Source organism: Carcharodon carcharias, chromosome 9 (assembly GCF_017639515.1).
Source record: "Carcharodon carcharias isolate sCarCar2 chromosome 9, sCarCar2.pri, whole genome shotgun sequence".
Lineage (NCBI taxonomy): Eukaryota > Metazoa > Chordata > Chondrichthyes > Lamniformes > Lamnidae > Carcharodon > Carcharodon carcharias.
The window spans coordinates 17,458,684-17,476,049 of record NC_054475.1 but is presented as its reverse complement, the minus strand read 5'-3'; the positions used below and the strand labels follow the sequence as shown (position 1 = coordinate 17,476,049).

General features: G+C 44.1%; 1 protein-coding gene across 2 annotated transcripts in view; it reads left to right on the top strand.

Moving 5' to 3' along the window:
* mdfi (MyoD family inhibitor) overlaps positions 1 to 17,366 on the top strand; it is a 113,050-nt gene that overhangs the window by 27,640 nt on the left and 68,044 nt on the right. For both annotated transcript variants that reach the window (XM_041195999.1, XM_041196000.1), the window contains one exon: positions 10,847 to 10,978. In XM_041195999.1, coding sequence (XP_041051933.1) covers positions 10,847 to 10,978 — 132 coding nt within the window. The remainder of the gene's footprint in view (positions 1 to 10,846; positions 10,979 to 17,366) is intronic.

Sequence of the window (17,366 nt, the reverse complement as noted above, 5' to 3'; positions counted from 1 at the left end):
GTTGTTCTCTGGGAGTGCACGGTCAGAAATCCTGAGTTCACATCTTGTGCTTTTCCTTTCAGAAACCAAAGGCCAAGACCCTGAGAGTCCCCCATCCCTCACACTGTTCAGTACATTGAAACCTGTTGCAGGGAGAAGGTTGGTGGGGGGGTGGGAGGGTGGTGGATTGTGGAACTTTGAAAGCACAAAGTGATTCAGAAGAGCATTGACCATAGTATCAGTGGTTGAGAGATAACAAAAGGAGAGAAAGAGAGGCAGGTTGCAGGTGAGAATGAGAATGCCTGCCAACTGGATGTTTCTGTAACACAGGAGCACTAATCACCACGAGGAGCAGTGGAATAGGACTCATAAATCAAGGGGAAAGGTGCCTCCGGTCACAAGGCACTGACTGGATCTCTTAATTATAAAGAATTTCTTGTGTTGAAACACTCTGTTAAAGTGTGCAGTTTTTATTAATTGCCTGCGTCCATGCGGAACGTTGATAGAGGTTGAATGAGTGGCCAAGGTTTGAAAATCTAAGTTTGAGCAAATTCCTTTCTTGAAACTCACTTTTTAAAACAAAAAAAAACCTTAAAGACAGCACAGCATTAATTTCCAAATGAGAGCTAAATCATTAATGATTTATCTTTTTCAAACCTTAAGTCACATTAAATATCAAATCAACGTGACACATTAACTAACTATAATTAATAAGCATTTCAAATCTTCCTGGAGGGAGAATCTCACTTAGCAGGCTAGAATTGGGCACTGAATTGGAACACATGTCGAGTTTTGGGGTCAACCTTACTACCAGAAGGAGAGACGAATGGGATTGGGTCTATCGCTGCTTGTTCCTTTCCCCTGGGACCTAACCTTGAATCAAATCTAAAAAGCCGGAATAAAAGTTTCCAAAATCCTGGAATACAAAGTGTCAAAAATGAGGGCAAGAATGACATGAGGAACTGGCGGTGGTACCAGTAACTAAGGAAGACTGGTGCCCCTGGTATTCTCTCCAAGCAATGCCATTACTACCGTATTACTGAAAAGAGCAAGTGAACAAACCACCTGAACCTGTACTGTCCTACTTGGTTGATCAATGTCACTAATTCGCACTTTCAGCTGGGCTCCTGTTATCTTGTAATTAGTGGCAGATAAATCCTCATCACAAAGTTTGTGTTGAGCAAAGGGTTTATATCCTCGCATTGGAAATGTGAGTGTTGGCAGCTTCAGTTGGTTTGGTTTTTCTCCCTAACTCCCAAAAAGCCATTCCTGCTCAGTGAATCGCTTGCGGAAGAATAACATAGAATCTAAAGCGCAGAAGCAGGCCATTCGGCCCACTGGCTCCATACTGATATTTATGTTCCACACAAGCCTCCTCCCCACCCAACTTCGCCTCACCCTTTCAGCGTATCCTTATATATTCTCTCTTAGGTGTTTATCTAACTTCCCTTTAAATATATCTATCCTATTTGTTTGAATTCCACATTCTCACCACTCTCTGGTTAAAGAAGTTTCTCCTGAATTCACGTTTGGATTTATTAGTGACTATCTTATATTTATTGCCCGTAGCTCTGAACTCTCACAAGTGGAAATAAGTTGGAGCAAGCAGCGTTCTTTTTCTGTGTCTATATTAAGGGTTCACTGGTGTGTGCTGCCATCCCTGGGTTACCATGGCCATGATTCACAACACCGTGGACCGTACTGACCAGCTTCACACTTCCTCTTCCCATCCATGGTACAGGAGGGATTCTGAAAGCAGTTGTTCTATGTGTGTGTTTTCTCTGCCTTAGTCCTTACCAAAGGGTTTGCGACCAGTCAAAATGAGATTTCTCAGCAAGCTCCCACCAGTATCTGTAACCACTTCATCAGAAATCAGGTTGCCTCACTGTGGTGATTATAGTTTCATTTAATCTGTAATGTACCTTTAAGAATAATACTTGTTGGGAACGATCAATAGTAACCAATAGGAGAGTAGCGCAGAATACCTATAGTCAGTGTAGAGATAGAGTTGGAGTGTAAAGCACATGTGTAGTTGCTGCTGAGTATATTGAAAATTAACTTAATGTTTCCACTCAAGAAGTGTCTGCAGTTCAACTCTATTACAAATAAGCAACTCTACCACCCTACAATAAACTGGCAATGAGGATAAAACAAGATTGAACAGAAGAAATCAAGTTAGAAAGAAATTGGCACCGTATCTTGCCCAGTGATTATAAGAAGCAAGCTCCGTTAGAATTGAAGAAGTTATCATCTCTCAAAATGCCACAATTTTGGAAAATTAGTCCTTTTGAACCAGCCATAGACGATTGGTCTCAATACATAGAATGCCTCACGTTCTTTTTTCAAGCTTTTTTTAAGATTATTGGGAAAGAGAAGAGGTAAGCGATCCTCTTGAGTACTTGTGGGAACAGCTTGATTTGAATTTTGTTGGCACCCAGTGCCCCAGATTCAAAGAATTTCGATGAATTGTTGGACCTCGTGAAGGGACATTTTCAACCCAAGCCCTCAGTCACGATGCAGAGGTTCAGGTTTAATTCGCAAAATACAGCCCCGGGTGAGACAATTGTGTGCTACGTGGCAAATTTGAAGCAGCTAATGGAACGTTGAGAGTTTGGCACGATGCTGAACAATGTGCTCAGAGATTGTTTAGTGTGTGGTGTGAAAGAGGACACTCTTCAGAAAAGGTTATTGTCTGAAGTGAATCTAGATTTCGAGAAGGCGCTAAAGATAGTGCTAGCCATGGAAAGAGATTCACAAACTAGTCAAATTTTATGAGGGGGAAAAAAAATCACTAAATCAGTTTTCTGGAGCTTTCTTTTGCTAAGGTGTGAAGAGGTAAGAAGCAGGAGCACAATGCGCATAGAATTTTAAGGAAATGAAAGAGACAAAGACAGAATATTTACTCATTGAGGCAGCAAAGATTGTCACAGGGAGAGAAAGTGAGAGAGAAGGTTTGTGGAGAGTGCAAGAGTGCAAACACATTGTACTAACTTTGGGTATAGCCCCTTCTGCTGTCTATCAGGGGTCATGTGATGTTCTGGGAGGCTCCAACCAATGAGCCCTAAGAACGGGCAATCTGAGGGTGTGGATCCTGACAAGTCCTGATTGAGCTTACAGCACCTGAAAAGCTCTCTGTAATAAAGTTATCTGTTTCTTGTTGAAACCTTGTCTGCTACGTCAAGTCATTGCATTTGGCAACAAGGGTAAAATAGCTCCCAGGCTGCACCTCACCCTGTTACCGTGAGTACATCGAACTTTAAGAAAAAGAAAAGACTACTCACCAGTCATGCCACTCATTGGCAGAATCAATCCTTACAATGCGACTATGGAAGACTGGAGCCTGTACGTAGAGTGCCTGGGGTTTTTTTTGTAACGAACGAAATTACCACGGAGGAAAAGCAGAAAGCCTTCCTTTTGAGTCTATGTGGCAGTTAGGCATCCAATCTCATCCACAGCCTGAAGGCCCTGAGCCCACCCATTCTAAGTCCAATAACGAATTAGTGGCCCTCATGAAAACACAATTCCAGCCGAAGCCATCCATAATGATGCAGCGTTTTAAATTTAATTCCAGAGTTCGGGCCCCGGGAGAGTCCATCACAACCTATGTGGTGAACCTTAAGCAGTTGACAGAACACTGCGACTTCGGAGAAACACTCAGTGATTTGCTGGGGGACCAATTCATTTGTGGAGTTCAGGACGAGGCCATTCAGCGGCCGTTTACTCTCAGAGGTCGACATCGATTTGAAGCGTGCCCCGGGAAATATCCCTCACCATGGAAAGTGCTGCAAAAGACTCGCAGGCTTTGCAACAAATAGAATGTGGCTCTGTTCTTCATGTGGGGGGGAACCTACTACCCAGCGTGTCGCGAAAACCAGACTCACAGCATCGAAGCGAGAGGCGATGTCTGTCATTAGAAACCATGAAAAGGCCAAGCAGAAACACTTCAGCAGCGACTCCAAAGTGAGTTGTTATAGATGTGGAGACCACAGATCAGACACCTGTAAATTTAAGGAGGCAGAATGTCATTACTGCCATTAGGAAGGTCATGTAGTGAGGCAATGCAGGGCAAAGTCGAAACAGCCCGTAAAGCAGCAAGCCACCCTGATTGAATTAAAGAATACAACAGAACCTGAGGCTGTCGACACCAACATTTATTCCCTGTATAACATAACGACTGTAAAAACTGAACCTATCACTGTCACAATTGAAGTTAATGAGAAGCCACTAATAATGGAGGTAGATACGGGTGCCTCAGCCCAGTGGTGGGAAAGCACACCTTCAAACACCTTAATAAAGGTAGACAGCCAATAAACCTGGAGCGGACAACCACTAAATTAAAGACATACTCTGGAGAATCTATTCAGGTAAAGGGTATCACCACAGTATCAGTGCCCTACAGGCAACAGACAGCCCAGCTGCCTGTGATAATAGTGAAAGGAGAAGGACACAGTCTTTTAGGCTGAGACTGGTTACAGAAAATTAAGGTGTGAGATATTTCACCTGAAAACAGGAGGGTTCCTGAACTGCTAAGGAAATATGACATGGTATTTCGGATGAATTAGGAAAGCTAACAGGCCAAGGTGTATGTGGATCCTCAGGCGACACCACGTTTCTTTAAGGCCAGACCTGTGCCTTATGTGTTGAAGGAGAAGGTGGATGCAGAACTGCGCCCTTTGGAAAAGCAGGGCATCATCCAATCTGTCCATTCTCAGAATGGGCAGCACCCATAGTTCCAGTGGTTAAGTCCGACCAAACCAGATGTATTTGTGGGGATTATAAATTGACCATAAATAAGGCAGCAAGTTTAGACAAGTACCCCATTCCAAGAATAGACAACTTATATGCAAAGCTGGCTTGAGAAAAGTCCTACACAAAACTGGATATGAGCCACGCCTACCAACAATTAGAACTGGATAGCGCGTCGAGAGAATACGTGGCTATTAACACACACAAGGGCCTTTATCGATTATGTAGGACCATTCTTAGGTATCATGTTTTTGTTGATCGTAGATGCACGTTCTAAATGGGTGGATGTGTATGAAGTCAAATCACCAACGTCTAGCGCCAGTATCGAAAAGCTGCTTCGCTGTTTTAGCATACATGGCCTACCTGAAATCATTGTTTCTGATAATGGTACAGCCTTTACCAGCACCAAGTTTCAGAAAATGCTGCAGTTCCAGATCCTGTTGAGGAACCTCAAGTGGTAGAGCTACACCGCTCTGACTATATAAGGAGAGCACCTCAGAGACTTGATCTTTCATCACCTGAAGTTGTATTTTTGTATATGTAGTTAGATATTCAGTATTTCCCTGTAAATGGAAATTGTAAAAAAAATTAAAGAGGGAGGAAATGTAACTAGGTATAGTCTCTCCTGCTTCTATCAAGGGTCATGTGAAGTTCTGGGAGGCTCCAGCCAATGAGCCCTAAGCGCAGGCAATCCGGAGGGTGGGGCTTCCTGTCGAGAGTCCTGGTCGAGCTTGTAGCACCTGAGAAGCTCTACATAATTGTTGAAACCTATCCACTCTGTCAAGTCATTACACACATACTACAAACGTTTCCTTGTATCCTGGCTGGGATTGTGAGTGAGAGCGAGACTCCAAATAGGGATTGAATGTTTTACTCTTCATAAGTTTGTAGATTTCATGATTTAATTTCTTAATTTCAATTCAAATAATTGAAAAATATGTTGACTGGAATGACACTATATTGGCTCTGTATGGTTACTCAAACTCTTTAAATACCTCCTTTGTAAATTTGCTCTTTTTTTAGGGAGTTAGAGGCCCCAGGCCTTTCTACTTATTCCTTCAGGAATTGCAGGGTTCTACAGCTAAACCTTTTAGACACTGGTCAGTGTGCATGGGCTTAGTTTGATCCAATGTGGCATGACACAAACAGAAACCCATCCCCAGGTTCAAAAGTCTCCAAGTCAATCTACAGACGGACCCACACAGGGAGAGAGTTGGATGGGCTGATGTCGTCTATGCACATCCTAACAGAGTCAAAGGCTGTTTACCTCCTTCTGAACTGCTCTAGTAGAGTCTGGTCTATAAACCCCTATGTCCATTGAGAAGAATTTGAATTTAACCAGCTAAAATTGCTACATTACTAGCACATAGAGCTCTGACAAGCCTCTTGCAGTTTCTCCAGCAAAGATTGCCCCATTGGTCAGACCATGGCTTTGCAAGGGTATCTGAAGCCAGTGGGAAGGAACCTAAACCCAGTGAGGGATCTATCTATTCAATTACAGGTCAATCAACGGTAGGGGGACTATGCTGAGTCCAGATGTTGGATTAACAAGTTTCCACAGAGAACAATCTAAACTCCCATTTTCTATCTTCAGGCATATCATTTTTGAACCGCCTTTGATGCCAAAAAGATGCTGTATAGTTCCAACCCCAGGAAGGATGCTTACTAATAGATAATCATAAATAACCAACAATTGTGGGTTTGAGGTAGACAGCAGGCACCTGAGAAGAACATAAGAAATGGGAGCAGGAGTGGACCATTTGGCCCCTCAAGCATGCTCCACTATTCCAAAACATGATGGCTGATCTTTAGCTTCTCCACTGTCCTGCCCGTTCCCCACATCCCTTGATTCCCTGAGGAACCAAAAATCTGTCTATCTCAGCCTTAAATACGTTCAACAATGGAGCATCCACAACCCTCTGGGGTAGAAAATGCCAAAGATTCATTTCTAAGTGAAATAATTCCTCCTCATCTCAGTCCTAAATGATTGGCCCCTTATCCTGAGACTGTGCCCCTGTGTCCTAGATTCCCCTGCCAGGGGAAACAAAGGCCAGAATTTTTTGGCCCGGTCACCATGGGTACGGGGCCTTAAAATGTGGCAACTTATTCTAAACTCCATTGACTTTGGCGGGACCGTAAAATTCTACTTTCGGAAAATTCCACCCAGCTCTGTGTCTGCCCTTGTAAGTCCCTTCAGAATCTTGTATGTCTCAATCACCTCTCAATTCTCCCAAACATCAGAAAATATAGGCCCAATAATTTACTCAACCTGTCATCATAGAACGGCCCTTTCATCCCAGGAGCCAATCTACTGAACAATCACTGTACCGCCTCCAATGCAAGTATATCCTTCCTTAAATATGAAGATCAAAATAACACACAGTATTCCAGGTTGATCCAAAACCCTGTACAATTGCAGAAAGACTTCTTTGTTCCTGTACTCCAATCCCCTTTCAGTGAAGGCCAACGTGTCATTTGCCTTCCTAATTGCTTGCTGTACTTTAATGCTAATTTTCTGTGTTCCTAGTAAGAGTATACCCAATTCCCTCTGAGCATCAACATTTACAAGCTTCACACCCTTTAAAAATATTCTGTTTTTCTATTCTTACTACCATGGTGAATAACCCTGCACTTCCCCACGATATTCTTTATCTGCCACATTGTTGCATCTTGATAAAGCAGCATAACTCTGCAGTGAGAGTGTGTACACTGTCACCATCCCTTTCATCACATCGTGGGCACACAGATCAACCCCACTAAAGGACAATTCTACCATTTGCAAGTGCAGAGTTTCAGCTGTAATTTCAATCAGGCAGCTGTAGATTATCATCTGTTCAAAGCCAGGTACTGTCCAATAGAAAGCGAAAGGAGAAAAAAATCACATTTTGGTTTGAATCGTTTTTTAACTGCTTTACCAGAAACCTTTCATTTGCAGTTTGGAAGCTGGAATAAACCGGCAGGTTTATACCCAGTGGTATCACCTGACTAACATTCTTTTAGAAGGCAAGTGAAGCAACTGGAGCAACACAGGATGCTGCTCAGTTCAAGATCCCAAACCCACTTCAGAGGCAAGTGGAGTAACAAGTCTGCCCAGGGTTACAGCCTAAGTGAACCTGCCAATGACCAATGGTCTTACTGAGAGGTCCAGTGCTCAATTACAAGACTCTGAACAGCTTGGCTTTTATTTTTTTTTATTCATTCACAGAATGTGGGCTTCACTGGCTTTATTGCCCATCCCTAATTGCCCTTGAGAAGGTGGTGGTGAGCTGCCTTCTTGAACCGCTGCAGTCCATGTGGTGTATGTCCACCCACAGTGCTGTTAGGGAGGGAGTTCCAGGATTTTGACCCAGCTGGCACCTTGTGATGTCAGTACTGTTGCATGTGATAGTGCGCACCAGAACTGGGAGTTTGGATGTTAATCTGGTGATTAAGGGATTGAACTAGCAAACGAGAGATCATTAGTTCAAATCCTGTTGTGAAGTTTAGTGAGTGGTTCTTGAAAAAGTGAGTATGAAAGTTGCCTGATTGCTGTAAACAAAAAACTGCTTCATGAGTGAAGAGAACCAGCAACATATCCACCATCTCACCATCTCCCTCAACCCCAACTCCCCACCATCTGCATCAAACCCATCCACCCACAATCTCACCGTCTCCTTACCATCCCAACATCTCTCTCAACCCCATCCCCTCACCATCTCCTCAACCCATCCCCTGTCATCTCCCATTCCCCTCAAGCCCATCACCTCACCACGTCCCTCAACCTTATCTCCCCACCATCTCCCTCAACCCCATCCGCCCACCATCTCACTGTCTCCCTACCATCTCCTCATTTCCCTCACTCCATCCCTCCACCATCCCCTTCAACCCCACCCTCACCATCTCACCACCTCCCTACCATCTCGCCATTTCCCTCACCCACCTCCTCACCATCTCCCTCAAACCCACCTCCCCACCGTCTCAACATTTCCCTCAACCCCATCTCCCCATATCCTTTGTCTCTCCGCTGAAACACACCTAATGATTGTTTGACCGTTTTCATATTGTCCACTTCAGTGCATTTTCCCTGATAACTTATTCCATGAATCAATGTCCCTTGGTTGAAAGAGTTCCTGTTCCATTCTTACTCCCAGCTTTATTTCCACCTTTAACAATTCTGAAGACGTTCCTGCCTTTGGATAGTTTCCCAGCAGCTAATCACTGCCCTTTGGAGATTAGTTAAATTAGACAGGACAAGTGAAGCAAAAATTGTACATGGCTGATCAGAGGCGTCAGCTGGATGGGGTCAAACAGCCTTTTCCAATTCTATCCTTTCTGATCACCTCAAACATTTTGAGTTTTAGTTGTGCTTATATTCTTGTGGTAAAATAGTTTAGGTTAGACTCTGCATCTGTTTACTGTACTCAGCTGTGTAATTCTCCAAACGATGAGTTAACAACTAACAGCAGCGTGTGTATTTACACCTGGAGACTGGATTCAGACAGCTTCATGCTCAGACTCATGCTTGAGGTTAAATGACTCATTGCTCACACACAGCCTTCCCATTTACATTGGTTTATTTGTACTTTTGTCACAATTCCACAAATGTCAGCCCTCTGAGTGTTGGACCAGAAAACAGATAAATAACGAGAACACAAACATCAAGCTGTTTGTGCTGCCTCAGTCTGCTGAACCTACTCGCAGCAGGAATACGTCGTCTGCAGGGAGTTGAGGTGAAACATATAGTCACATAGAATTACATAAAATCTACAACACAGGAACATGCCATTCAACCCAACTAGTCTAGGCTGGTGTTTATATTCCACATGAGCCTCCTCCCACCTTAATTCTCACCCATCCCCTGTATCCCTCTAATCCCACCCCTCCCCATATCTCACTCTCCCCATCCTGCCCCCATATCCCTCCATAAACCATGTAGGTTGGATTCACCCAAATCTTTCCCTCCCATTTCCAAGCTGCTCCCCCTCTTGTGTTGTAAGCCTCAAATTGTCTCCTGGCATAATCCATGGGTGTCGCCATCTTTCAATCAACAATTCAGCCTCCCTTCCTCTGTGTTTGAGCATAATCAGCAAAGGCCGTGATATCCTCTGGTGTTGTGGCCATTAACAGATGGATTTCTGGGCGGAGTTTGTGTTAGGATCAAGAGAGGCTGCATTCCTTTCCAATTTTCTTATCTATCAGAACCAACAGCCACAATAGGGCCTGGCACAGAACATAATTGCATGCAGACAAATGGACAGGTGCATTAAACTCCCATTCAAATGAGGGGAATATGTAGACAGTGTTTCCCACAATAACACTGGATGCAAGGGATGCTCTCATCGTCTCTGGATACCAGTGTTACTAAAGACCATTTGGGGAGATTTGAGAGGTCAGTTTCAGCAGTGCAATTCGTTGTATTTCCCAAACTGCTAACTCCGTCTGACTGTTAATTCCACACAAACATCTAATTCAGGAAAGTTTTTAAAATGCTTTGAGTCCTAGATGTGCTTCATCCCAAAGAGTTTCACAGAACAAATAAACTGTTTTTAGAATTTTTCTACTCTCTACAATTTTGGCTCTTCCCAGATGTTGTCTAATGTGAGAGTTTCCTCATCCTTATGAACGATAAGGGTCAGGTGATTTCTAGTGTAAATGCATTAATTGGCTTTATGTGAGCATTTGAACTCCGGCTGTTACAAAATTTGGAAGGTTTGGAAATAAATGAGGTTATGAGCTTTACTCAATCTAAAAATTTACACAGAGGTTTCCATACTTTGATATTTTATCATAAGCAGCGTGTAGTCTTTGGTGAACATCTGTGTCAAAAACATCTGTCTCCCTTAGCAGCTCAGCAGAATTTTCATGTGGGCTATGGTATCAAACGGATTCACCCAACCACAGGCCAATTCAAATGACCTTTGCCCTCTCACTTCATCATGACCACGTTGATGTACTCTAATTAAAAAAAGGAAGTGTATTTCTACACCACAATGTCCCAATGTGCTTTGCAGTCGATGAAGGGCCCTGGAATCATGGTCTCTGTTGTAAAGTAGAAAATATGGCTGCTAATTTCAACATAATCAGCAATGTGAGAATGACCTGATAATCTGTTTGTAAATCAGTAGATTTATTCTTATTGCAGATGATGAAAGCGAATGCTCAGAAGATCACATGTTATCGAGAGAGGACACTGCACCACTCGAGGAGCGGACAGCTCAACAGGAGGCAGAGAACAAAGCTGGGGGTCACAGTTCAGCGGTAGATGCCATAATATGTAAGTCCAATTGCTTGTCATATTCAGGCAAAGTAGAGAAGGTTTAAAGCATATGCTAATCCTCAAATAGGTGAGATAGAGGACATAAACCCTGCTCCCTTGACTGACACAATTATTTCAATAGAGGTATTAAAAGTATAAGTTGACCAGGATTCCATATTCCTCCCCCACAACCCAAGTGAGAGAGAGGGTGTGTGTGTGTGTGTGTGTCTGTGTGTGTGTGTGAGGGTGTGTCTGTGTATAAGAGAGGGCATGTGTGTCTATGTGAGAGAGGGGGTGTGTGTGTGAGAGAGAGGGTGTGTGTGAGTGAGAAGGTGTGTGTGAGTAAGAGGGGGGTGTGTGTGTGAGAGAGAGGGAATGTGTGTGTGTGTGTGTGTGTGTGAGAGAGTGTGTGTGTGTGAGAGAGAGGGTGTGTGTGTGTGAGAGAGAGGGTGTGTGTGTGTGAGAGAGAGGGTGTGTGTGTGAGAGAGGGTGTGTGTGAGAGGGTATTTGTGTGAGAGAGGGGGTGAGTGATTGTGAGGAAGGGTGTGTGTGTGAGAGAGGGTGTGTGTGTATGTGTGAGAGAGGGTGTGTGTGTGAGAGAAGGTGTGTGTATGAGAGAGGGTGTGTGTGTGAGAGAGAGGGTGTGCGTGTGAGAGAGAGGGTGTGTGTGTGAGAGAGGGTGTGTGTGTGTGAGAGGCTGTGTGTGAGAGAGAGGGTGTGTGTGTGAAAGCGGGGGTGTGTGAAAGAGGATGTGTGTGAGAGTGTATGTGTGTGAGGGAGAGGGTGTGTGTGTGAGAGAGGATGTGTGTGTGAGAGGGTATTTGTATGAGAGAAGAGGTGGGTGAGTGTGAGGAAGGGTGTGTGTGTGAGAGAGGGTGTGTGTGTGTTAGCGAGAGGTTGTGTGTGTGTGTGTGAAAGAGAAGCAGTGTGTGTGAGAGAGAGTGTGTGTGTGTGAGAGAGAGTGTGTGTGTGAGAGAGGGTGTGTGTGTGTTAGCGAGAGGTTGTGTGTGTGTCAGAGAGGGTGTGTGTGTGTGAGAGGGTGTGTGTGTGAAAGTGGGTGTGTGTGTGAAAGTGGGTGTGTGTGAGAGAGAGGGTGTGTGTGAAAGAGAGGGTGTGTGTGAGAGAGTGAGTGGGTGTGTGTGAGAGGGTGAGGGGGTGGGTGTGAGAGACAGGGTTTCTGGTGAAGGGTCATGAGCACTCGAAATGTCAACTCTTCTCTTCTCCGCCGATGCTGCCAGACCTGCTGAGTTTTTCCAGGTAATTCTGTTTTTGTGTGTGAAGGTGGGTGTGTGAGAGGGTGGATGGGTATGTGAGAGGGTGGGTGTGTGTGTGAGGGGGTGGGAGTGAAGGGACTAAGTGAAGGAGCGATGGAGAGTGGTGGGGGTAGAGGGTGTGAGGGAGTGACACTCAGTTTTATATGCCTCCTCAAGGCTGGTTTCAGATTGATGTTGCCTGAAGGTTTAGGTGCAGGTTGGATCACACCTGTTGGCCAGGAGAATGCCTGGAACTGAAGGAGCATTCTGGAACTCAAGGAGTGTTCTGGAACTGAAGGATCATTCTGGAACTGAAGGGTCGTTCTGGAACTGAAAGAGCATTCTGGAACTGAAGGAGCGTTCTGGAACTGAAGGATTGTTCTGGAACTGAAGGAGTGTTGTGCCTGAGAAGCTGGGCAAAGCAATTCAAAGCAGCTTAAAGAAGCTGTTTTACTCTCAAAATAGTCCCTGGGCCCCTGACTGCCAACATCTGGCTTCTATTGCTAAATACAAATGCCACAGTTCTACAATGATTTCAACCAAAAGCTGTAGGGACAGAGTGAAGCTTTAACCAGCCAAACACATCCTATAACAGCATCATAACTCATGGGACACAAGAAAAAGTGAACCCACTGTGAGCGTTATTGGAAATGTCAAAGCTTGAGCTTCAGTGAGCAAAGTGGATCCTTGATCCAGATTGTGATTAAATCTCACTGTTTATTAAAGGAGCGCCATTAGTGTTAACTCATGACAGAAAAGCAATAGCCCCGATTCAAAGATGATGATGGGTGTGAAATAAGAGCAAAAATCATACTTTTAGAATAGGAAAAGGCCATTGAACCAAAAACATCTGCCCATTTGATGGATCAATTTACCCATACTCCTCTACTCTACTTACCCAGTTTCTCCCTCGATCCCACAATCCTGTGTCTTCTATCCAAAAAACTCAAGGCCAACCACCCATCTTATCACATTCATCAATTCCACATTCTCCAACATGCACCATCAACTCCACAAACCCAGAGATGAAATGAGGACTCTCATTTTCTCAGTGAGTTGTTGTGATCTAGAAAGGCTGGTGGAAGGAGGTTCAAAGAGTTGGCACAGGCAGGATGGGCAGAATGGCCTCATTCTATGATTTGATGGATTAATGAAATGTATGTTTCTGAACAGGCTGTTGCATCTTTGAAAATTCTGTTTTTAATTGTAAAGATTATGGCAAGCTCTATTACTGGCATACTGCTGAGTGCTTTGTATTAGCCTGAATAGGAACAGCTTCCACAATGGCTAAATAGGAAAACGCAGCATCTGATGTGGTTTTGAACCAAACTGAATTGGAATCCTTGGTCTATACTGGGATAGTTAATCTCAGCCAGTCTGAGTGTTACAACAAGGCTACAGCAAGGATAAATCAGCCCAGAAATCTATCACTAATCTCTGTCCACCAACCCCAGCTGGGAAGTAGGAATGCGTGAATTTTGAGTATAGATAAGACTGGGACAGGCAATGATTTCCTCCCACATTGAATACCAGACTGACATTTCCTTAGTTCACATGTGAATGTTGACATTTGAACAAGGCACCAGAGAATGACCAACTCAAGGAAATGAGAATTGGTACCCATTAGGCAGTTGGGGAAACAGCACACTGACAATGTTTCAGGAACTGTGGAACAAGGTGGATCATTTCAGGTTCCTTCCTTGCACTAATGATAGTCCTTTCAGGCTATCAACGATGTCAACTGCAGGTTCTGTTCTGAGTGTGGGGAAGATTCAGAGAAAAGAGGCAGCAACAATGGCTCCAAATCGGCGACCACTAAAACATGACAAAAGACAAATCTTCTCTCATTGGAAAAGAAAAACAACTGAGATAGAGAAAGTTAGCAGCAGAGGAGGTCATTTCATCCGTTGAACCTGTTTCACCACTCCGTGATATCATGGCTGATCTGTATCTTAACTCCTTCTACCTTCCTTGGCTCTGTATCCTTTCATACCCTTGGCTAGCAAAATTCTATCAATCTCAAATTTCAATTTTAAATTGGACTAGCATCTGTTGCTGTTTTTGTGGGAACCAGTTCCACACTTTTACCCCACTTTGCTTGGATAAAGATTTCCATATTTCTCTCTGGAATTGCTCAGGAGCAGAACCACAGCTTTTAAAATTGAAGAGATGGACGTAGGGAGGAGATTTGCCCAGGTCCACTGGCATAATTATCAAGTGACAAGTTAAGTCATAAGTTAAATACAAAGTATTTTGTCATCATGCTCAAGAATTGTTAATTTTCAGAATAGTTTTCAGTCTATCACAGTGAGTGAATCATCTTTTGGTAATGTTCTGCTCACTTTCAATGCATCCAGAGCATCACCTCTTCGTACGCTTAAGATCTGTTCTGGCTAAGGTGCCACTTCCAGCAGATAACCCTGGCGATCAGAGCTGGCTGGAATGAACCCCCAGTTGATCGTCTCAAGTCCAACCAGAAATTGGGCAGAAACCCCAACAGGAAATTGGGTTCTGTGTCCTGATTATATATGTGGAAAACTGTTGAACAGGCGAGTCGAAAAGGTCACAGTGTGCAGTTGAAACGTGTGATGCTGCCAATCTCATCTCAGTGTCATTGGTTGTGAAACAATGGCACAGATGGCGATACTTATAAAATCTTACTGTTTAGTCTGGATCTCATTAACATTGCTTTGAAATACACTCATTCTCTCATACCATTCTCTGTGTGAATAAACCGTTACCAAAACATGCTTCTTTTTAATGTATCTGCATTTGGAAAGGAACTTGAATGAATTGCTTGACTATTATTATATATCCCAGTTGGTGGTGGCTGGTGTCTCGCCAGCATGCGGACTCATACAGCATGTGTCACGGAGGCAATGTCACGACAGAGCTGTAGGTAGACAGTGGGGTGCAACGCAATGAAATGAGCTTAAAAAACAGATTGGGTTCAAAGGGGCAGCAATTGATGAATCTGTTCTCTGGGTTCCAAGCAGAGAAATTGTTCTCCATGAAACATGATTGTCCTTTTATTCAATCTTGCGCTGTGCCTATTTTCACTTGCCCAGACTGGGGTGGGCTGTAGGCTTGTTGGGCCACGTCAGAAGGTAGAGAGGCTGGTGTTAAACTGGAGCTATGAGTAGGCCAGGCAGTGTAACATTGGAAGATTCCCTTCCCTAGATGATAATGAACCAGTTGGGTTTTAATGACAATCCGATAACTTCACGGTCCCTTTTCTTTAATACCAGCTTTTCTGTGGATTAGTTGTCCAGGCCTGTAGATCACTTGTCCCATAGAATAACCCCATCATCTACCTGTCTGTTAACCTGCACTCTCAGGGAGTGGATGGTCAAGTTTTGTACTTTCACCTTCAGAAATACAATCTGAATCCAACCCAGAGTGAAAAATTGAGCCTCTTCTCTCAGCTTACTGTATTGGTCTCAGATGGGAAAAAATTGTTAGTTAACTGTAGAAAACTAAGCGGTTCAGAAAAAAAAATCACCAGAACGCAAGTGGATAGTTGGAGACTCAGGGTTTATCGAAGAGGTAGTAGGGGGTTCCATTAAAATTTGTCAATGGGCTTTAGGAATTTCAACCGTGTAATTGGCTACTGTCCATTCCAATGTAATGATTCCTTTCAGGGATGAAGAGAAGAGATAGGTCAGTCACTGTAACATCAATTGTGGGCATTCCATGATTTGAGAGAAAATTAGCAAACATTTCAGAAATGTATGAGTTAATCAAAGATAGGGTGTGTAGAATTGTTACAGACTTGTTACGTTTGTCCAATATAATCACGTTTATGAAGTAGTGACTATGTGGAGAAAGGGTAATCCAGTAAATATGGCCGATGACAAAAACAGAGAATGCTGGTAAAACCTCAACCCTGTTTCTGTCTCCACAGATGTGGTTCGACCTGCGGAGTTTTTCCAGCATTTTCTGTTTCTGTTTCAGATTTCCAGCATCCGCATTTTTTTTTGCTTTTATGTAAATATGGCCAATAGATTGGCAGAAATTATTGAGTGGGATGTCATCGAGGCTTGTAGAAAAACATTCACGTGAGCATTGTACGGGAAAGTATAGCGGAATGGATAGAAGCCGGATCACACAATAAATCAAGGGTTGGGATGAATAGTTATGATCATGGAATCATAGGGCTGAATTTTATGACTGACGGGCAGGTGGCAGAGCCCACACATCAGTGCTTAAAATGTCGTGCGCTGATGTAGGGCCAGCGTCCCAATGTCAGCGTGCGCCAACATATTTAGCTGAGCGGGCGCTATGAAGCACAACGCGCACCCGCCATTAATTAAAGACTTTGTTAAGGCCCTTAACTTGGCAATCAACGCCGATTTTGAGGAGCCCATGTGATCTTTGCCTTGGCGCATGGGTCCAATGGGCAGGCGGGTAACTGATTTTTTAACAAATCTCATCCACGATGTGGGATATGTGGGCTCAGAGGGGTTGTTAATGTTTTATCTGAAGTATTTATTGCAGAAAGTGTTTTAAACTTGCCTGTGTGATTGTCAGCAGCTCAGGTCGATTTCCAACAGCTTTCTCTGTACTTTGAAGCTTCAGCTCAGCAGTCTGCAGACAGTAATCTTTATCAGGCCTGCAGCTTTCCGGAGACTTCCATTTAGCCTGGGTATGGATTCTGACATCTCCACTGGAGGCAGCTCCTCTGAGGAGGAAGGGAGGGATAGAATAAGGAGGAGGCCAAGAATGGAAAATCAGCCTCCAGGGGAGCCACCTTTGGGAGGCCAGGCACAGACACAAGGGGCACAGGGCCAAGAGGTTGTCCAAGGCGGAAGATGCTGCAGAAGATGCCACTATCCTGCTGCCAGGGTACACAGGTGGCGAAGCAGCTACCTCAATATGACTGAGGTGCATTGCCGAAGGAGGCTGCATCTGTCAAGGGGGACAGTGAACTATATCTGTCAGATGATTGGCCCTGAGATCTACCCTAACTGTGTGGGTGGACACCCCATGCCAGCGGCTTTGAAGGTCACAGCTACCCTCAACTTCTATGCCTCTGTCTCCTTCCAGGGCTCAGTGGGTGATCTTTGCGGTGTCTCCCAATCAGCTGTCCACTCTTGTGTCAAGCAGATTGCAGACGCACTGTTCAGACGGGCATTGACCTTCATCCACTTCCA